The sequence below is a fragment of the Megascapheus bottae genome, chromosome 12, assembly GCF_031878675.1.
Source record: "Megascapheus bottae isolate mThoBot1 chromosome 12, mThoBot2.hap1, whole genome shotgun sequence".
NCBI lineage: Eukaryota > Metazoa > Chordata > Mammalia > Rodentia > Geomyidae > Megascapheus > Megascapheus bottae.
Window position 1 is genome coordinate 40,870,582 of NC_143520.1, and position 21,689 is coordinate 40,892,270.

Sequence of the window (21,689 nt, forward strand, 5' to 3'; positions counted from 1 at the left end):
CGGACTCCTGAGTAGCTTGAATTATGGCACCCGGCTTCTTGAAGTTTTAACATTCATTTTAAAGGCTGCTTGTGTGTATTCGTGTTTGGAGTTTGGAGTTTATTGATTCAGTTCACTCTTTTATTATTAAAGAATTTATTAACACTGATTTTTACATCATGTTTCAAATGTGATTCAGTTTACTTTTTTTTTTTTTTTTTTTTGCCAGTCCTGGGCTTCAGCTCAGGGCCTGAGCACTGTCCTTGGACTTTCTCAAGGCTAGAGCTCTACCACTTGGGTCACAGCACCACTTCCAGCTTTTTTCTATGTATGTGGTACCGAGGAATTGAACCCAGGTCTTCGTGCATGCTAGGCAAGCACGCTACCACCTACACTCAGATTGCTTATGTTTTATTTTCGCATCTAATGTTTCTTGGATCTTTTCTTTGAGGAAAATGACTTTTTTTTTTTTTTAAACTGGTCCTAGGGATTGAACTCTGTGCCTGGGCCCTTTCCCTGGTCCTCTTTGTGCTCTACAACTTGAGCCACAGCACCACTTCTTGTGGTAGTTCACTGGAGATAAGAGTCTCACATGGACTCTTCTGCCTGGCCTGGCTTGGATCCTCAATCCTCAGCCTCCTTAGTAGGTAGGATTACTGGTGTAAGCCACCAGTACCTGGCTTAAGGAAAATAATTTCAGCTTTCCATTCTTGAGTGTCCTTATCTCTAAAAACAGAGTATAATTGTTCCTACTTCAGTTATTAGACTTATATAACTTTATACTTATATTTAACTCATATTTATAAAGGAGTTAAAAGGTGACTTCAAGTGAGCACTTGTTAGCTATTATAATCTTTCATATTATACATATGGGAATAAATTTAAGATAGCTTTAGAATTGCTAGTTCAAAAGCATAAACATTCTAGGTCTTCCCAAGTCATGCTCCACAGAAGTTATAAGCCTACCTGCTGTGTATGTAAGTTTGTCTCTTTTTCCACAACTTAAAAGCATGGTGAAATATCTTTTGTTTTAAAGTTTAGCCCCTTCTCTGGTATTAGTTTTAATATATATTTGTTTTATGTTATTAAATAACAGTTAAATATTTTTCTCATGTGTATATAAATCATTTATATACTTCCTGCTATTGATTGTGTTCTTTGCCTTTCTCTCTAATAAGGGCATATACTTTTATTATTGATAGTTTGGAAATATTTACATGTAAAAGTCATCTCCTTTATGTGATATGAGTCTTTCATATCATTATTTACAATTGTATACGTATATTTTTTTCCTCTGTTCAGTTTCTTCAAATAACTTGGTGTGATCATTGTATTCTCATGATTTTTAAAGAACTTCCAAGTACAGGCATAGCAAGAATACTCCCAAGGTTGGGAATTTGGCCTGGTGGGAAAAGTGCTTGCCTAGCATTCTTGAAGCCCAGGTTCGATTCCTTGGTACCACATACATAGCAAAAAAACAAAACAAAACAAAAAAACAGCTGGAAGTGATACTGAGGCTCACTCGGTAGAACACTAGACCTTGAGAAAGCCCAAGGACTGTGCTCAGGCCCTGGGTTCAAGTCCCAGGACTGGCAAAAAAAAAGAAAGAATATTCCCATATGTTTTATACAAAGCCAGTCTAGCATTGATACCAGTATCAACCAACTAAAGTAATTTCCCTAAACAAAGAAAAGATGAGACTTTTCTACTAGGAATATAAATACAAAAAACCCTTAATTTTAATAATTTAGTAGAGTCTGGAAACCCAAAAATTCTAGTATATTACTCTTGTACAAATATAGTTTATGTCAGAAATGCAAGGATTATTTATTTATATCTGTTTATATTCTTCTGTCTGTCTGTCTGTCTATTTATGTATTTTGCCAGTCCTGGGGCCTGAACTCAGGGCCAGGACACTGTCCTTGAGCTCTCTCAAGGCTAGCACTCTCCCACTTGAGCCACAACACCACTTCTGGCTTTTTCTGTGTATGTGGTACTGAAGAATTGAACAGAGGGTTTCTTGTATGCTAGGGAAGCGCTCTGTACTAGGTCATGCTTCAAGTACCTCTTCTATTTATTTTTTTTTAATTTTTTTTTTGGTGGCTCATGGGGCTTGAACAGGGCCTGGGTGCTATTCCTGAGCTCTTCAGCTCAAGGCTACTGCTTACCCCTGGGCCTCTGGGTGTTGTCCCTGAGCTCTTCAACTACCACCTTACCCTTGAGCCAAGTCCCACTTCCCATTTTCTGGAGGTTAATTGGAGATAAGAGTCTCAGGTGCCAAGACATGAGAAAGCGTATCAATGTTTGTGAAGTAATGCACCTTCTATCTGGTGAATATAATGTAAACCTTCTATTAATTACAATAAAAAAATATGTAAAAAAAGAGTCTCAAGTGCTTTTGTGCTCTGGCTGGCTTTGAATCTTGATCTTCAGATCTCAGCCTCCTGAGTAGCTAGGTTTACAGACATGAGTCACCATGCTCTGTTGGCTTTCTTCTATTTATTTTTGAGATCCCACCCATGTTGGCTGTAAACATCTGAGCTCTTCAGCTTCCCTATTTTCCAAAACTTTAACCACCCGTATCCTATGCATATTTATGCATGTTATTCTCATCTATGTTTATATACATGTATATGTTTGTATTATTGTTCATATATAAAACATACTATGTATACAAAAGCATGTCATGTACACATAATATATGTATACTTAAAATATTTAGTAAATAGTAAATTAATGGTAATATATTGGTTACTAATAAGTGAACTGGTTAATAAATCATTATATCTAATACAGTGAAATATTATGCAGTTTTATAAAGAATAATGCAACTCTACATGTAGTATTAAATTAATTCTAAGCTATTATTATTGAAGGAAAGGAAATTTCAAAAAAATGTTTACTGTCTTTTCTTTTTAAGAAGTTTTTGTACACAGAAATATGTTAACAGGTTTTCTCTGGATATTCCAGATTGGTCAACATGTAAAATGATGGCTTTTGTCTTATCTAACAACTGTTAGGCCTCTTTGTGGAAGCCATGGATTACTGTGGAATCTCCTTTGCATGCTGTTATTTCAACTGTTCAGCCTTAGTGATTCTTGCACTGTAGATGCCAAAAGTTAGTCTATGCAAAACATAATTACTGAAATGACTTAGGCAACTTGGGCAGCCTGAGTGCTCAGTACACTTACACTTGTTCATTTATTTTGATTTGGTCTGGTTTTGGTTTGTACTGTGGCATGAACTCTGCTGCATCACACTTGCCTGGATGGTGCTGTACTATTTGATCTATGGCTCCAATCCCTCATTGTGGTAGTTAATTGGAGATGGTGTCTCATGGAATTTTCTGCTTGGGCTAGCTTTGACTACAGTCCTTTACATCTGTCATGTTGAGTGTCTAGGATTACAGCTGTGAGCCACTGGAACCTAGCTTGCTTGGTTAGTATTATGGTTTGTCATAGTCATATGACAACAGAAGTATATACTTGTCCTTTTCTTACTTACAAATGCAAACACTATTCTGAAGAAAGATTCATCTGTCTAAAATGCTATGTGATAGTAGACATTGTGTTCTTTATTCTGTTTTCTAGAGAAAGCTATTTCAAAGATTAATTGTTTGCTTCTCAGGAGGCATTTTCTTCCACATGACATATCAAAAGTTTTATTTTTTTCTTTACTTCTTTATTTTGAAAGCACTGTAGTTCCAGACACTCAATTTCAGATCAGGAAATTTTCTGACATTTTAAGTTAGTCTGTGGAATGCTATATTTTTTTCCAACAATGTTTTTATTCTGTGAAGTTGCCATTTTCACACTATAATTTTGTCGAGTGCAAATTATGGTTAGTTATTCTGCTCTAGACCCATATTTTATATTTCAACATCATAGCTGTATTCAAAATAAAATTAAGTGAAGCTTGAGCAAAAATATGTTACTTTGCCTTCATTAAGTTTATTAAATACTTTAGTAGTGACAACCAGAAGCATACTAATGAAAATGTAGTCTATGTATCTGATTTGATTTGAGGTCCCCAGAGAAAAGGATTACTCAGCCAAGAGCATTCTTTATCCAAAAATGCCTGATGTCAATCATTTTATTGCATCATATCTCAGGAAGTTATAAATACAAAAATGCTTTGGGGAAAGAAGCACACTGAATGATCAGTTGTTAGAGCTAGAAAAGACTTGTAGAGTTCATGCATTCATCCTCTTTTTTTTTTTTTTTAAACCAGTCTTGGGGCTTGAACTCAGGGCTGAGCACTGTCCTTGAGCTTTCTCAAGGCTAGAGCTCTACCACTTGAGCCACAGCGCCACTTCCAACTTTTTGTATGTGTGTGGTACCGAGGAATTCAATCGCGGTCTTCGTGCATGCTAGGCAAGCACTCTACCACTAGGCCACACTCTTGGCTCCTGAAGAATTCTTAATAAAATAAACTCTGCTCCTATACTTGAAAAATCAGCTTTGTGGACAAAAGGTTTGAATTCAAAGACGTTATCAGTTTTGAGTAATGCAAGATAAGTTGGAATAAGAGATGGTTCCTCTCCAGTTATTACTTATGGGTTATATGAATTAATCAATTCATTCAAAAATTATACTCAGCCGGCAGCCAGTGGCTCACAGCTGTAATCCTAGCTACTCAGGTGGCTGAGATCTGGGGATCACATTTTAAAACTAGCCGGGACCAAAAGTTTGTGAGACTCTTATTCCCAATTAACCACCAGAAAACTAGATTTGGCACTGAGGCTCAAAGGGTAGAGCACTAGCCTTGAGCTGAAGAGCTCAGGGACAATGTTCAGGCCCAGAGTTCAAGCCCCACAACCAACCAAAAATAAAATTATGCTTAGAGTATATGTCAGGCTAAGTTTAATCATCAGATATGCCAGGCTACTAGACCTTCAGGCCCCAGTCTTCACTGGGTTTTCAAGTCAAACACTAACCAAATAATTAATATTGTGATGAGTGTCATAAAAAAACTAGCTACAATGGCAGAACGTATCAGAGTAAATTAATCAAGTTCAGGACATTCAGAGTGAATTAATCAAGTTAGAAAGGATAGAAGCATCTTGGAAGTAAACAATGACTATTTGCTTTTCAGTAAGACAGAATTTAATTGCTAAGGCCCAAAGCAATAGAAATTCCTATACATTTGAGTAACTAAAGACAGTTACTTGACATTGTAGAGCTAAATAAAAAGGAGTTCAAACAATGAGAGATAATTGGAGGTCATGTTTTAAACTTTTATTCATCATATTCACAATAGGAAGGCTTTGTAGGATGTTTTCTGATTGTTTTTATTGTGTTTTGTTTTGAGTAAAAAACGCTAATGGAGAACATGAGACCCTGAGCTCAAGTCCCAGGACTGACACCAAAAAAGAAAAAAAAAAGAAGGAAGGAAAGAATAAAGGAAGGACGGGAGAGGGACAGAGGGAAGGAGAGGGTGGAGACAGAAAAGAAAAATGTGTGGAAGAAAAAAACATGATTAGAGTTAAAGTTTTCTTTGTTATTTTTATGACAATATTTTTACATCACCAAGATTATGAGCCAGTAAAAGCATATACAATGAAAAATCCCTTTACTTATCTTCTCTTTGTACAAGCAATTTGTATATGTCTCTTCATAGAAACTGTGCAAATTCATATTTCTAAAATACTAGTATATTAATACATAGTATTTTATTTTTTATTTTGTCCTTTTGTTGTCTATCTAAATAACTTCACTTTTATGATTGCATGATATTGTATTATTGGGGAATATACACATTTGTGAGAGTGTCAGGGAATTGAAGGAGTCATTTTCATTATGAAAGGAAAAGAAAGTTATGTTCAGAGAAATGAAAAAATAGTGTGAAAGTAGACATGATCTGAAATTTTGCTCAGTGGGGATTGAGATAATGGCATTCATATAGGACTGTGAACTATACTAAAAGACCATTTGGGATTCTTAATACTAAATTCATAGTAGAAAGTCTAACCTAAGTTATAATTTCTCCTGCAATACCCAGCAGTCAAATGCAGTCCTGAAACATACATACTGATAGATCCATTTAATAGTGGATTTTTATACCAGCTTCTGGTTGGTTTATGGACAAGGAAAAATTTAGTCGACCTTGATAAGACCAAAGTTAATATGTAGGCTTCAGAATGACAAGGAAGTAAGGAAATGGAAGATACCAAGCTCTGTAGAAAGTACAGCACTTTGTTTCCTGCAATTTCCTGATGAGATAGGAAAGATATAGTGGATTAAAATGAAAAAGTAACTTAGGGGCTGGGAGTTTGGCCTAGTGGTTCAATTCCTCTGTACCACATACTTAGAAAAAAAATGGAAGTTGTGTTATGGCTCAAGTGGTAGAGCTCTAGCCTTGAGAAAGTCCAAGGACCGTGCTCACACCCTCAGTTCAAACCCCAGGACTGGCAAAAAAAAAAAAAAAAAAAAAAAAAAACTGAAAGAAAGAACCTTAGAAGGATGGCGTAAGTAGAAGACAGACTTTTTAGTTTATTTTTGTTGTGTTGGTACTGGTGCTTGTAACAATGAAAATGAAATACTTGAAGTAGAATTTAGTTATGAGTAGAAGGTCTGCATGGAGTAGAAGTCATCTTCAGTGACCTTCTAAACTAAGGGAATTAAATACCATTTTTATGAAGCATTTTAACAAATGAAAATCTATCTGGGAAAGGGTTCAGAATTATGAGAAAATTTCAATAAATACCATTTTTATGAAGCATTTTAACAAATGAAAACCTGTCTGGGAAAGGGTTCAGAATTATGAGAAAATTTCATATTCAGCTTCACAAATGTCTAAGATTATTGATTGCCTACTATGTGTAGGACAGTTTTTCATAGCTGCTGGCAGTATGAAGATGAGTAAGGCATAGTGCTTGATTTTGTGAAACTTACAGGACTTTGAATAAAAGACCTTAGGAGAACAAGTCCTTAAATGTTTAAAGTCCTGTCATGTTTTAAAGGAATTAAACGTTTTGTCTTTAAGGCCTTTGAGGCCAAAACTAGTATCAAAGGGTGGAACTTATTAGGGAACTCAATGTTTGATGAAAGTAAGAACTTTTAAAATGTACACACTCATATATGTAGAACTATAACATAAGAGCAAAATGAAAAAAGTACCATAATCCTACTATACAATGGTTATTTTTACTGTTATTTTTCTCCATATAGCTAATACTTTTTGTGTGTCCTTTTTTTTTCCCCCTAGGGGTTAATTGGAGATAAGAGTCTCAGGTTCTTTTGTGCCCAGGCTGGCTTTGAACCTTGATCCTCAGATCTCCGCCTCCTGAGTAGTTAGGATTAAGACGTGAGCCCCTGGGCCTGGCTTTTGTGTCCTTTTGATAGGGTATGAACTCAGGACCCCCTGCTTACTAGATAGGTACTCTTCTAGTTGAGCTATACCCTCAGCCTTTGTGCTTTAATTATTTTCTAGATACTATCTCACGTTTAACCCAACCTTGGATGGCATTCTCCCTACCTGTGTCTCCTGTTAGCGATGATTACAGCTGTGCCTCACCACAGCTTAAACACATTATTTTGTATTTTGTACTTGTATTCATTTGTAATTACTTTGAGCTTAAACCCTTTTTTTGTGATATTTAAACTTAAGAGGTTGCAACTTTATCACTTGAGGCATGCCTGCCTCCAATGTTGTTTTTTGCTTGTGATTTGTAGATGGAGTCTAGCACTTTTCTTCACAAATTCACCTCTAACTATATCCCTCACAACTCAGCCTTCTGAGAAACTAGAATTATATGATGAGGCTCAAGTACCCGGCTAGCTTTTTGGTTTTTTGTTTTTCTAGTCCTGGATGTTGAACTTAGGGCCTGGGCACTGTCCTTGAGTTTTTGTGATTTATAACTAGTACTCCATCACTCCCACCAGACCCACTTCCAGCTTTTAGGGTAGTTTATTGAGAGATAGGAGCCTCACAGACGTTCCTTGATTTGTTTTTTTTTTTTAATTTTTGAGTACCAAGGTTTGAATTCAGGGTCTTATGCCAGCCTGGGCTGGCTTTAAATTAGGATTCTCAGATCTCAGCCTCCTGCAAAGATAGGATTTTGACCATGATCCGTCTATGCCTGGTTCAGTTAAATATTTTTTATTAAAGAACTGCAACAGATCTGTTAACTTCCAGCAGGTCTTTTACAAGTATATAAAATAAAATCATCTTTTTTTCTTTTTTTGGAGTCTCCCTCCCACAACCTTCTGTTATACCTCAGTCTAGATTGGATTTTCTTTAGGAATAATGCAAAGCTGTCATCCTGAGTTTTCCTGTGTAGTTATAGTCTGTTAGATCTTCATATTCTTGGACTCCTTAACATTTGTTTCTTTATTCACTGATATTTTTTTAAATTGGTGGAAAAAGTCCAATATATATAGAAGTAGATGCCATAGTATAGTGATCTTTTCTTCCTCCATGTATTTATCATCTAGTTTCCACAGTTATTACCTGGTAGAATTTCTTCTTTAAATATTTAGTGGGACTTAATCTTGAGTCTACTTGATACTGTTTCTGTTCTGAAACCTTATTACTTACAGATTGAATTTCTTTAATCAATATAGATCTATTTATTTGTCTTTTTTCTTCTATTTCTGGAAGATGGTGATTTTTCAAGTAATTGATCTGTTTCCTTCTAACTTATCAACCTTTACCACAGTGATTCACAATAGTGTTTTATTATCCTCTTAATGTCTATGTCCTGTAATTTTGTCATCACTCAGTTACTGTGGCTTTTAGAAGCCTGTTGACTTTATTTTTCTTTTAAAAGTATCATCTTTTTGTTTTATATTTTGTATTGATTTTCTGTTTTCAGTTGTATTGATTTTAGCTCTCATTTTTTTCCCTAGTATTTCTTTCTTTCTTTTTATTGTATTTTACAATGGAGTAACAGAGGAGTTACAATTAACATTCCTCAGGTAGTGGGTGTAAGGTCTGTCCAAAGGAAACTCCATGCAGTTCAGGAGAAGAGGGTTTATTGCATGAAGAAAGAGCAGACTCCTGCCACCCAAGATGGAGTCAGGCGAGAAAGAGGTCTTAGGGCGGGAAGTGAGAGATTATATAGGGGGTGGGGTATAGCCACAGCAGAAGTGGATGTGATCTCAGAGGATGGGGAAATACCTCAGTGGGGACCTCCCACTGCCCCCAGGCATGCCAGTTGCCAGGGTTACAGGTACTGGGCGGGGATTTCCATGGTGCAGGGGGAGAGCCAAGGGAAGAATTCATTTCTTCCAGTCGGACCTAACAGTGGGTAAATTAGCTCTCATTTTTGTCCCTTTTGTTTAGAATTTAATTTGCTCTCTTGTCTCTAATTTCCTGAGTAGAAAGTTTAGGTTACTTTTAAATTTTCTGTGCCAATATCAATGCTTGAACTTTGGGCCTCACATTCTTGCTCAGCTTTCCACCTGAAACACACTTCTAGTCCTAAATTATTGCTTCTCTAGCTTCCTTTTTTTTTTTTTTTTTTGCCAGTACCAGATGTGAACATAGTCTTGTGCCTATTTGGCTTGTTTGCTCCACTGGAACTCTCCTACTTGAGCCAGCCTCACCTTCAGCCTTCTTCATCCTTTTTCTTAAAATAAGTTCATTCAGTGCCATAAAGTTCTAAGTATAGTGCTTGTGATGTGTCCTACACTTTTTGGAAAGGCATATTTCACTTTAATTCATTTGCAAGTATTTTTAAATTCTTAAGATTTTTCTTTTGGCTGGGCACCAGTGGCTCACGCCTGTAATCCTACCTACACAGAAGGCTGAGATCTGAGGATCTCAGATCAAAGCCAGCCCCAGCATGAAAGTCCATGAAACACTTATCTCCAGTTAATCACTAGAAAACCAAAAGTGATGCTGTGGCTCAAGTAATAGGGCACTAGCCTTGAGCTGAAGAACTTAGGGCTTGAGCACTGTCTTTGGGCTTTCTCAAGATTAAGGGCTCTACCACTTGAGCCACAGCACCACTTCTGGTTGGTACTGAGGAATCAAACCTAGATCTTCCTGCATGTTAGGCAAGCACTCTACCACTAGGCTAAACTCCTGGCCCACAAATGTGTTTTTTAAATCTTCAATAATTTAGAATTTCCCAGCTCTTTTTCTATTAGTAACTTCAACTAAATTCCTTCATAGTTTGAGAATAAAACTATACGGCTGCTATTCTTTTTTTGGGGAGGGGTAGGTGTTGTCGGTCATGAGTGAACTCTGGGTCTGAACACTGTCCCTGAGCTCTTCAGCTCAAGTCTAGCACTCTACCACTTGAGCCACAGTGCCACTTCTGGTTTTCTGGTAGTCTGGTAGTTAATTGGAGATAAGAGTCTCAGGGACATTTAGTATCCAGGTTTGATCCTTGATCCTCAGATCTCACCCTCCTGAGTAGCTAGGATTACAGGCATGAATCACCAACATGCCTGGCTGATTGCTATTCCTTTAAACTTATTACAGTATGTTTCATGACCCAGAATGTGGTCATCTTGGTGATTAACTTTTTGTGTGAACTTGAGAAGAATGTATTACCTGCTGTTGTTACATGAAGACTGGAATGAATTTAACTGATAGTAAGACTAGAATGGCAAGAAATGGAGTAGTTCATATTTTGGTATTATAACCTTTTAACTGAATAGATTTTGACTTTTTGAAGAACTCAGTATTGTTAGCTTATGACTTTTATTTCTTCAACTTTATTTGCATATCTTTGTGGCTATGTGATGTTGAATTTTGTGTTTTTGTTTTTTTTTCCCAGAGCCGGGGACCGAACTCAGGGCCTTGCACTTGCCAGGCAAAGGCTCTTCCACTGAACTAAATCCCCAACCCCGATTTTGTGTTATGGTTACCTCAAGATACTTTAAGGGTTTTTTAGTTTAAGTGAGTTAGGAGGACATGGGGTATATCTCAGTGTTTGAGAGCAACAAAACAAAAAATGCTAGCAGTTAAGACCCTGTGCACATTCTTGTATAATATACAGTAGGAGTTGTAGTATTTATTGCTCTTTGGGTCTTTTTTTTTTTCTTTTGTCAGTGGTGGGGCTTGAACTCAGGCCCTGAGCTTTTGTGCTCAAGTAGCACTCTACCACTTTGAGCCACAGCCCTGCTTCTGGTTTTTCTGTTGGTTAACTAGCAAAATTCTCATGGACTTTTCCTGCCCAACCTGACTTTGAATCATAAGCCTCACATCTCAATCTTTTCAGTAGCTAGGATTATAGGCATGGACCTTTTTTTATTTGCTTTGTATTTAAGATTGAATTATGAGCCTGGTGCAGTGGCTCATGCCTAGGATCCTAGCTACTCTGGAGGCTGAGATCTTGAGAATCTCAGTTCAAAGCCAGCCTGGGCATTAAAGTCTATGAGACTCTTATCTCCAATTAACCACCAGTAAATGGGAAGTGGTGCTGTGGCTCAAGGGGTAGGATGGTAGCCTTGAGCTGAAGAGCTCAAAGACAGCACCCAGGCCTAGAGTTCAAGTCCCACAATTGACCAAAAAAAATTGAATTATGTATATATTAAATATTTGCCTCAGAACTTAGTCATATGTGTACACATATAATTCATAGTAGCTATGATATATATCTATTTGAAAAGTGGTCATATGTTTTATTTCTCTACCCTGTCCATTTTTAAAATAAATCTATGATGACTTTTTTATACTGAAATGAAATTCATGGGCATAATGATGTATATCTATACATAATTTTTTAAACCCTCAGAGTAAGCCTATACAGGAGTATGTTTTGTCCCTACAACCTTTAATTCTTGATTGTTACTACCTATTTTTATACATAAAAGAACAGATTTGGGGCCAGGAGTTTGGCCTAGTGGTAAGAGTGCTTGCCCCAGCATGCACAAAGACCTGGGTTTGATTCCTTGGTACCACAACATAGAAACAGCAGAAAGTGGTGCTGTGGCTCAAGTGGTAAAGCTCTAGCCCAAGGACAGTGCTCAGGCCCTGCTTCAAACCTAAAAACTAGCAAAACAAAACAAAACAGAAAGCAGATTTATGCCTTGAAACTACTTCTTTTTCATTATTCTTCTGTCTCTGGGCTACGGAAGCATTTGTCTTGCCGTTAAGCTCCAATGTGAATTTTTGTTTTCTTTTTATATTTTATCTACTCTAAATTTAAGGCAGGGAGCATATATCAAAGTCTGAAGTCACCGATGTGAAAGTATATTCATTTTCTTAAGTGTATGTATTCCTTTGATATAACTATTTTTTAAAAATATAGTTCTCCAGGAAATTGAAACACAAGTTTTTTCCTTTGTTGCTGTTTTTGTTCTCTTCCTTTTTTTTTTTGTCTTGTTTTTTCATTTATCAATCTTTGTGAGAGCAAGGAGGGGTATAGAAATGGAAGGATAAAGGATGAACAAATGCAATTGAGGTACTTACTAGATACTACATTGAAAATGAACTATACAACTTGTGGATGGGTCAGGAGGGAAAAACTGAAGCAAGCAACGGAAGGGGTGACACTGTCCAAAAAGAAATGTACTTATTATGCCTTCTGCATATCACCTTTACAGTAACAATTAAAAATTAACTTGCCAGGCACGGTGGCTTATGCCTGTAATCCCAGCTACTCAGGATCTGAGGATCTGAGGATCGTAGTTCAAAGCCAGCCCAAGCAGTAAAGTCCATGAGACTCTTGTCTCCAATTAACCACTAGAAAACTGGAAGTGGTGCTGTAGATCAAGGGGTAGGGGTGCTAGCCTTGAGCTGAAGACCTCAGGAACAGCGTCCAGACTCAGAGTTCAAGTCCCATGACCAAAAAAGTATATAAATAAATAAATATTAATAATTAAAACATAGTTCTAAAACTTAAGCACAGCTAATCAAAAGCACGCTCTTGCTGGGAACCAGTGGCTCACACCTACAATCCTAGCTACTCTGGAGGCTAAGATCAGAGGATCATGGTTTGAATTCAACCCAGGCAGGTAAGTCCATGAAATTCTTATCTCTAATTGATCACAGAAAATCTGCAAGTGGCCTATGGCTCAAATGGTAGAAAATTAGCATTAACCAAAGAGGCATTCAGGGTTAGCACCCAGGTCTAGAGTTCAAGCCTCAGGACCAGCAAAAAGAGAAAAGGAAGCTCTGAGCTGGGTGATATGCTCAAGCCTGCAATCCTAGTTACTTGCCAGCCCAGGCATAAAAGTTCAAGAGATTATATCAACCCATAGCTGAGTAAAGTGCTGTAAGCTAGTCATCTCAAGCAACAAAGACAGCACAATGGCTGGATATAGTAATATGCACTTGTTGTCCCATTGACAAATGGAAGCACAGAAAGGAGGATCGCAGGCCAGTCTGGGCAGAACACTCACCTGAAAACAACCAACACAAAAGATACTGGTGGATTAATTCAAGTGGTACAGTGTCTTCTTATTAAAGCACAAGGCCTTGGGTCAAAAACCCCAATACTGCCAGAAAAAAAAAAAAGCAAGCTCTGTTAGCTACAAAAGAAAGTCTTATTTTTATGTCTTTTTGTTAGTACTATATACACTAATTCTCCAAAATAATGTGCTCCATTATGACATTTTATACATATATATGTATATATAATATACTTGGATCTTATTCACCTCCTGTACTACCTTCCCCCCCCCTCCTCTATACTCTAGTTTCTTTCCTCTCCAAGCACTCCCCCTCTCAATCTCCATGACTTTTAAAAATATTCCATCTGTGAGATGAACTGTGATCTCTGTTCCTTGCATCTGTTATTTTGCTTTGTGTGAGGGTCTATAATTCCATCCGTTTTCCTGCAAATGAAATATTTATTTAAATGACTTTTGACTGATAAAATCCAATTATATATATAGACACATTTTCTATATCCATTTATGTGTTGATAGGCATCTAAGCTGATTCCCTAACTTAGCTGTTGTGAATAGTACCTCAGTAAGCACAGTGTTTTCAGATATCTCTGTTGTATATTGACTTAGATTCCTTTGGATATATGCCTAAAGAATTGTATAGCTGATGATTTTCTGGTAGTTCTGTATGTACTTTCTTGATTTCCATGGTCGCTACACTATTTACATTTCTACCAATAATATATAATGGTTCATGATCAGCACTACCTAACAAGAAATTTTCCTTTGATATTTATTCCCTAATAGTTTCAATAATGAACAATATAAATCCTTATAAAATGATTAAGAATTTCGTGGTCATTGTAATAATAAGGATGTTTTTAGAACCATAGTCCTGATGTGTAAATTCAGATTTTTCACTTCATTGTCTTGTAACACTCACATTACTTGTTTTGATCCTTGATCTTCTTAGGCATCAACTGATTGGACAAGGGAGCTATTTCTTAAAGTAACTTATCTTCTGATATCTTTTGTCCCATTCTCTATTCTGGTGGATTTGTGTGTGGTGAATCTGGTGGTTTCAAATCTGCTATGCTGAAATGACAGTTTAAAAAAAAAAAGTCCAGCTACTTCAATATAACTTCTAGAAGGCTTTGGGCATGCATTTGCTTTGGATTGGGATCTGGCTGGTTTGGTGTATTAACCTTGGGATCATATATACATGTGTTATCTTAGGTAACCTTCAAGATACACTTGGCCAAGTACCACTTTTGTCTATAACAGTGTTTGGGGCTGGGAGTTCGGTCTAGTGGTAAGAGTGCTTGCCTAGCATGCACAAAGACCTGGGTTTGATTCCTTGGTATCACATACATAGAAAAAACCAGAAGTGGTGTTGTGGCTCACTTGAGCTCTAACCTTGAGAAAGCCCAAGGACAGTGTTCAGGCCCTGAGTTCAAGCCCCAGGACTGGCAAAAAAAAAAAAAAAAAAAAAAGTGGCATGACCCACTGCTGGACAGTGGATAGCCGCTGCTAGGTCTATAGACAGAGCTCTGAATAAATTTCTATTGTGCCTTACTTTTCCTTTGGCCTATCTGATTCACATTTTAATCTATCAGAAGTGGAAGACCTATAGAAGAACTTGTATATCACATGCTTAACTTAAGCATAAGTCAATTAAAGATATCTTCTCCTATAGGATATATAAGTGTTTCAGGTAGTTTTAGTTACAAGCAAGTATCCTGGCAATCAATAGGACTAAATATTGGAAACACATTTCCATGTGAGAACTCACCCAAGAGCCAGTAGCATCCCCATTTAGAAACAGTGACTTAGTCCAATCCAGAGCCATTGGCTCATTCTAGCCTTGCTTAATTCAACAGGAGTGTATCTAATTTTTAAACCTTGCTATTTTTCAGGATAAGCTTTTTTGAGACTGATTTTATTCAGTAGTGACAACAGAAACAGTATGATGCCTCTTTATTATTATAAGGAACATACTAGGAAAATTATTTTCTTTATAATCAACTTTGTTATATGTTTTTATTCTTTCTATTAATAGATATTTTGGTAAAAGAACTCAATGGGATTGTAGAGGAGCATCAAATCTTAATGAACTTCACCAATTATTAAGTGGCATAATGATTAGACGATTAAAATCTGAAGTTTTAACCCAGCTGCCCCCTAAAATCAGACAAAGAATTCCATTTGACCTTCCATCAGCAGCAGCCAAGGTGAGAACTTATATTTGCTTATATGTCTAAGAAAGATTATACATATCTCAAAAAAGGAAGTCTGCTTTCTTAAAATAGGTGTAATTAATGTAGCATATGAGTTGAGTTTATATCATTTTAGGAAGAGACCAAGAATTTAGCTCTAGTTATCACAAATGAACATAATGTATCAGTTCATAATAATGTATCTTTATAGCCAGGAGCGGTGTCTCACACCTGTAATCCTAGCTACTTAGGAGGCTAAGATTTGAGGATCGCAGTTCAAAGCTAGCCCAGGCACTAAAGACCCTGAGACTCTTATCTCCAATTAATCACTAAAAAATGGAAAGTGGGGTTGTTGCTCAAAGGGTAGAATAGTTACCTTGAGCTGAAGAGCTCAGGGACAAAGCCCACGCACAGGGGTAGGGTGGTAACCTTGAGCTAAAGAGCTCAGGGGCAGTGCCCGGGGCCCAGAGTCCAAGCCCCATGACCAACAAAAAAAACAAAACAGAAAACAAAAGTATATTCTACCAAATCCTTATCTGTATTTACTTTTAAAGAGTACAGTACTTACAGTGTAGTCTGAAGTTTCTTCAAATGTGACCCATGACTTTCTGGACAAGGAATTTTTATTGTTATATTTTCAAATCGTAAAACATTGAGCAGCATTGTTCATAAAATAAGAATGACTTGATTTTCTTAATTTAACATTTTAGCATTAGAGAGAAAAATAAAATAGTCAATATATGAATTGTATGATTTTTTAGCTACCATTCCTCTAGTCTTCATGTTTAAGTAAAATCATCTTTTTCATAAAAGTATTTCACTACCATATACATTCTTAACTGACTTGATTTCTGAGATTTAAATTTTTCTTTTCACTTTAAATAGTATTTCTCCTTAAAAGAAAGCTAGAATTGTTTGATTCATGATGCTAGCTAAGGACTTTCTTTTTTTTTTTTTTTTTTTTTTTTTTTGCAACCCTCCCGGGAAGCCATAGCCCTGCATAGTCTTAGTGGTGCAATGGCTAGTATAAGCATGCGTTCGAGTACCCCAGGCTCTCCTACACATGTAAGCAGTGGATCGAGTGCTAGTTGAAGGAGAAATGGACTCCATGATGTCGATTTGAACACTTTCATATCAGAAGAAATGGCACTCCACTTGGACAATGGTGGAACTAGAAAGCGTACCTCAGCCCAGTGTGGCGATGTCATTACAGACTCACCAACCCATAAACGCGACAGAATGATCTAATCCGCAGACATTTTCACACCTACCATGCTGCTTGAGAGCCACTTGATCCCCAACATATACTATTATTGCAAAGGAAACACGAGGCCATCTTCCCTTGTTCACTGTTTAAGACAAGTGAATTCTATAGTGGTTGCCTTAAAAGGAAGTTCTAGGTATTTACAGTAGATGCCTCTTGTAACTATGGCTTTCTCTCAAAACTATAACCCTAGCAGAGGACATCAGATATTGTATAATCATTAGCAAGATCATCATAGGCAAACATGGCTAAAAGTGACCTTAACTGTGGTTATTCTCAAAGGGAAAGGAAATGTCAGATGTTTATTTGGCTATAGAATGCTTTTCTCCCCCCCTCCTCTATTTTCCTTTTCTCCTTTTTTGGGGGGTCCATTTCCTGCTGTGTTATTTTGTTTCAGCAGTATTGCCAGGTTCTTATAATCGTCTACAAACAAGATTTGGCTTCCTTGTCAAATCCACAGGCTTCCTTTTTTTTTTTTTTTTTTTTTTTTTTGCTAGTCCTAGGCTTGAGCTCAGGGCCTGAGCACTGTCCTTGGGCTTTCTCAAGGCTAGAGCTCTACCACTTGAGCCTCAACATCACTTCCAGCTTTTTTCTATGTATGTAGTACCGAGGAATCGAACCCGGATCTTTGTGCATGCTAGGCAAGCACTCTACCACTAGGCCAAACTCCCGGCCCACAGGCTTCCATTTTTGCATCTGGCACTGTACCATGCACCTGGTTTTAGTCCTCCCTCCTCCCCCCCCCCAGCAGTTTCTAATTCTGGTAATTGTGTGATGTAAAGAGGTGCTATGATGGTCATGCAATTAATACTTAATACTGAATCAATACACAGAACTCTATTGGGAAAAATAGAATTTATCAATGTTGATTTTTACATCATATTTTAAATGACAAGTTTAACAAACAAGTGTTCAAAGAGGGAATCTCTATTTACAATCACTGGGACTTAGTAATTAGAACTTAATCAAAATTAGGCTAAGGGTTTGTATGTCATAGAAACATATTAATTTAAGAAATAAAACATGTCTATAGAGTCATAGGAGGACTTTCTTTTCACCACAGTTTGTCATTAGCTTCTGTAATTGGCATGAACATGTAATTGACCTCAGCACTGGTGTTTTTAAGTGTATATGTTGATATCTATAGGAACTTTCTTTTTATATTTTTGTAAGAAAAGAAAAAAGTAGGACATGATTCATGATTGCATTAATTGTTCTATTACTTATATTATATTCTTAACAAAATTACTTTATCCTGCATAGGAGTTGAATGCCAGCTTTGAAGAATGGCAAAATTTAATGAGAGCTCCAAATTCAGGTGCCACGGAGACTGTAATGGGGTTGATTACTCGCATGTTTAAACAAACTGCTATTGCCAAGGTACTCATTGTTGAGCCACACATACCTATCTTTATATAAAGTATTAAGTATATATTAATATTTTAATGAGATTCAAATTTTAAAATACATTGTGATTAAAAATGTAGAAATGTGAAAGACACCCATGAAAATGAAAATAGAAAACTTAGACTGATGAAATATTGACAGAGCACTCCTTGCTCAATTTTCCCATATCATAACTTTTAGTTATAATTTTCGTGTTGATCAGTGTTCACTGTTTACAATAAAATGACTAAGCAGTTTGAATCTGAGCTATAATTACATTTCTTTTCTTAACAAGTATTGTTTTTTCTTGGAGTTAATGACTACCTTTTTTTCAGTTTTCTTTTTTTTGTTGTTTTCTTGTTTACTTAGCTTCCTTGATACTTAATCTTGAGTTAGAAATGTGTCCTTTAAGGAAAATAGATAATTGTTAGAGTGTTTCTCCCTGTGTTTAGAAATAATTGCTGCAAATTATAAATGTTGGCAATCAAATAGCAATTTGGTATCTAATTCCTAAGATCCTTAAAACAAAAGAAGTCAGATATACACCGAAGTGTTTCATGTTCTCAAATATTAAGGACAGCAAGGCTGGGAATGTGGCTTAGTAGAGTGCTTGTCTAGTATGCATGAAGCCCTGGGTTGGATTACTCAGTACCATATAAATAGGAAAGACTGGAAATGGCGCTGTGGCTCAAGTGGTAGAGTGCAAGCCTTGATCACCCTGAGTTCAAGCCCCAGAACTGGCAAAAAAAAAAAGTGTGTGTGTGTGTGTGTGTGTGTGTGTGTGTGTGTGTGTGTGTGTGTAGAGGGTGGGGGGGTCAGTTGCTGATACCTAGTTCCGTAGAGTTTTTCAAACACCAATGCAGATTGGAACTGTGTTTTCTATTCTTGATACATTTTACCCTCAGATATTACTGAATTCTGGAGTTAGAGTACATAGTAACTGCAAATAATATAGTTTACCTATTTTGTAGGTTAAATAGGCTTCAGAGGAGGCTACATTCAATGTTATTTCTATGACAAAATGTGATTTTTTTAGTTCACACAGCCAGTTTGTAAGTGAACTTAAAGTGAGGCAGATTAATGCACTACTGGTATAGGCAAAATGGATGTATCTATCTAGTGGCAGAGTCTACTTGGCAAGCCAGCCCTAAAATACTTGGTCAACTCCTCTTACAGATTCTTGTGGGAGCAGCAAAAGGCAGAACTGTAGAACTTAATGTGAGGACAAGTAAACTGCTTTCAGCTATGATGTACAGGAGAGGCTCAGCCTCTGCAAAAATAGTTTCTGGGTGCTGTGAATGAGGGTGTGGCCTGTTTGTGATGAGCTTTTCAGCCATTTACAACAACACTTGTGCTTTTATATCACTTGAAGTCTTACTTCCTACAATGACTTTAAAAGATTCCGAACTATCTGTAAATAGAGAAAAACTACTACACTCCTATTCTGAATTGGATAGGTGTTGAGGAAGATATAAATGGGTCCTAATGATCAGTCTACACAGTGGTGGTAGCAAAGTGTGGGCTACCACTATTACTTGAATATGCTTTAAAATGAGTGAATCTCTCTATCATGGGTGGTAGTGTCACTATACCCAGACTCCTAAAGGGCCTATCTGTATCAGGCTCAGAGTTTATCCTGCAGAATGCCAATATTGAAAGCAGTACTAGCAGTGAGAAGTTGTGTTAGTTGGGCAGTGAATAGGATCTCAAAAAGAAGGTTTAGGGACTGGGAGTTTGGCCTAGAGGTAGAGTGCTTGCCTAGCATGCACGAAGACCCGGGTTCAATTCCTCAGTACCACATACATAGAAAAAAGCCGGAAGTGGTGCTGAGGCTCAAGTGGTAGAGTTCTAGCCTTGAGAAAGTCCAAGGACAGTACTCAGGCCCTGAGCTCAAGCCCAGGACTGGCAAAAAAAAAAAAAAAAAAAAAAAAAAAAAGAAGGCTTAAATGGTTCCTTAGCTATGTTCTTGTTATAATGACATGGGAGCTTTGCAACTTAAACCATTATCCTCCACCAGTCCTCCTTGCACACCATAAGGAGGCAGAGGAAATGGGCAGTTTTTTTATACTCAATGGCTTTGAAAAGGTTATTAAATGCTTATCATGCCTTAGAGAAAGTTCCCCATTGCAAAGTTGAGACCATCAAAGCAAAGGCCCTGGCTATCTTCAGTTTGGAGTTGCAGTTCATAGCATGAGACCAGAACATTGTGCTGTGACCATGAAAATAACACAGTATATTTAACTTTACTGGATAAAATTGTTTTTTTCTTCCTTTGAGATTTGCACTTAATGCACTTGTCAGCTTTTATCATTGTCAGATTTTTCCGGAGCTCATCAAAAGAAAAGAGGAAGAGCTACTCTTTCCTTAAGAAATTTGTTTCTTGGATGGTACAGATAATGAAGGAAGGTTGTTCAGCTGAAAGCAAGTATTTAACTATGTAGAAGAGTCTTCCTTCACAATAAAACTTAATCTTCCTATAATGAAGTCTGCAATTTCTCTTTAGCCAGTGCATCTGCATCCACTGAACTCAACCCAGAAAACTTTTTTGCACTTTGTCTCATGCCTTGGAAGTGCTTTGTTTTTAGCTAGAGGAGAGTGCATGGAGAATTCTGATAGTGTAGTATATCAATATGTCCTTATACTAGTGAGATAGCTCTTCCTTATGTTTCTAAATAAAGTAGAAATATAATTAGTATCTATTATAACAGCTTCAGAAAAACCAATGTGTTCATAAACACAGAAAATTTTAAGGTGTTTAGCATGGGAACTGGCCTACTGAACTATTGGGTTAGACAAATAAAGGAGCTCATTCTTGGCATTGTAGATTCTCTCATATGTGTTCATGTGCAGGCAGTTGGAGCATACACTTGCTTAGCTTTTTACGTTCAAGGAGCACTCCACCTATGTTTAGACTTAATCACATTTTTGTATGTGTAGTCTACTCAAGATCCTTCACTTATTGTGGTTTAGGGACCATTGGTTCTCTGCCAGTCATGTTTTTAGTAGGTTTGTTATTATGTGCTTAATGGTGTGTGTGTGTGTGTGTGTGTGTGTGTCCACATGCAGGTGTGCCTCTTGCAGGGCCTAGGCACAGTTCCATTGCTTTTTTTCTGGACTAGTGCTCTCCTACTTGAGCCACAGCCCCACTTCTGGCTTTTATTTTATCTATTTATTTATTTATTTTTGCCAGTGCTGGGCTTGAGCTAAGGACCAGAGCACTGTCCTTGGGCTTTCTCAAGACTAGAGCTCTACCACTTGAGCCTCAGCACCACTTCCAGTTTGCATGCTAGGTAAGTACTCTACCACTAGGTCAAACTTCCGGCCTCACTTCTGGCTGTTTTGGTGGCTAATTGGAGATGAGTCTTCCAGCCTACTTCAAACTGTAGTTCTTAGATCTCAGCCTCCTTAATAGCTAGGTTTAGAGGTATGATTCACTGCTACCTGCCTTTTCGTTTTGTTTCTACCCATCTCGCGTTGAGTGCCCTAAGTAGTCAAGGTCAGTGCTTAGCATTTGTGCCACTTCCTGATTTTTAGTCATTAATTTACGTTAAAAGTTTC

General features: G+C 37.2%; 1 protein-coding gene across 2 annotated transcripts in view; it reads left to right on the plus strand.

The window, feature by feature from the left end:
- Positions 1-21,689, plus strand: part of Zranb3 (zinc finger RANBP2-type containing 3) — a 140,816-nt gene that overhangs the window by 70,133 nt on the left and 48,994 nt on the right. For both annotated transcript variants that reach the window (XM_090342891.1, XM_090342892.1), the window contains exons 7-8: positions 15,325-15,496; positions 18,009-18,125. In XM_090342891.1, coding sequence (XP_090199017.1) covers positions 15,325-15,496; positions 18,009-18,125 — 289 coding nt within the window. The remainder of the gene's footprint in view (positions 1-15,324; positions 15,497-18,008; positions 18,126-21,689) is intronic.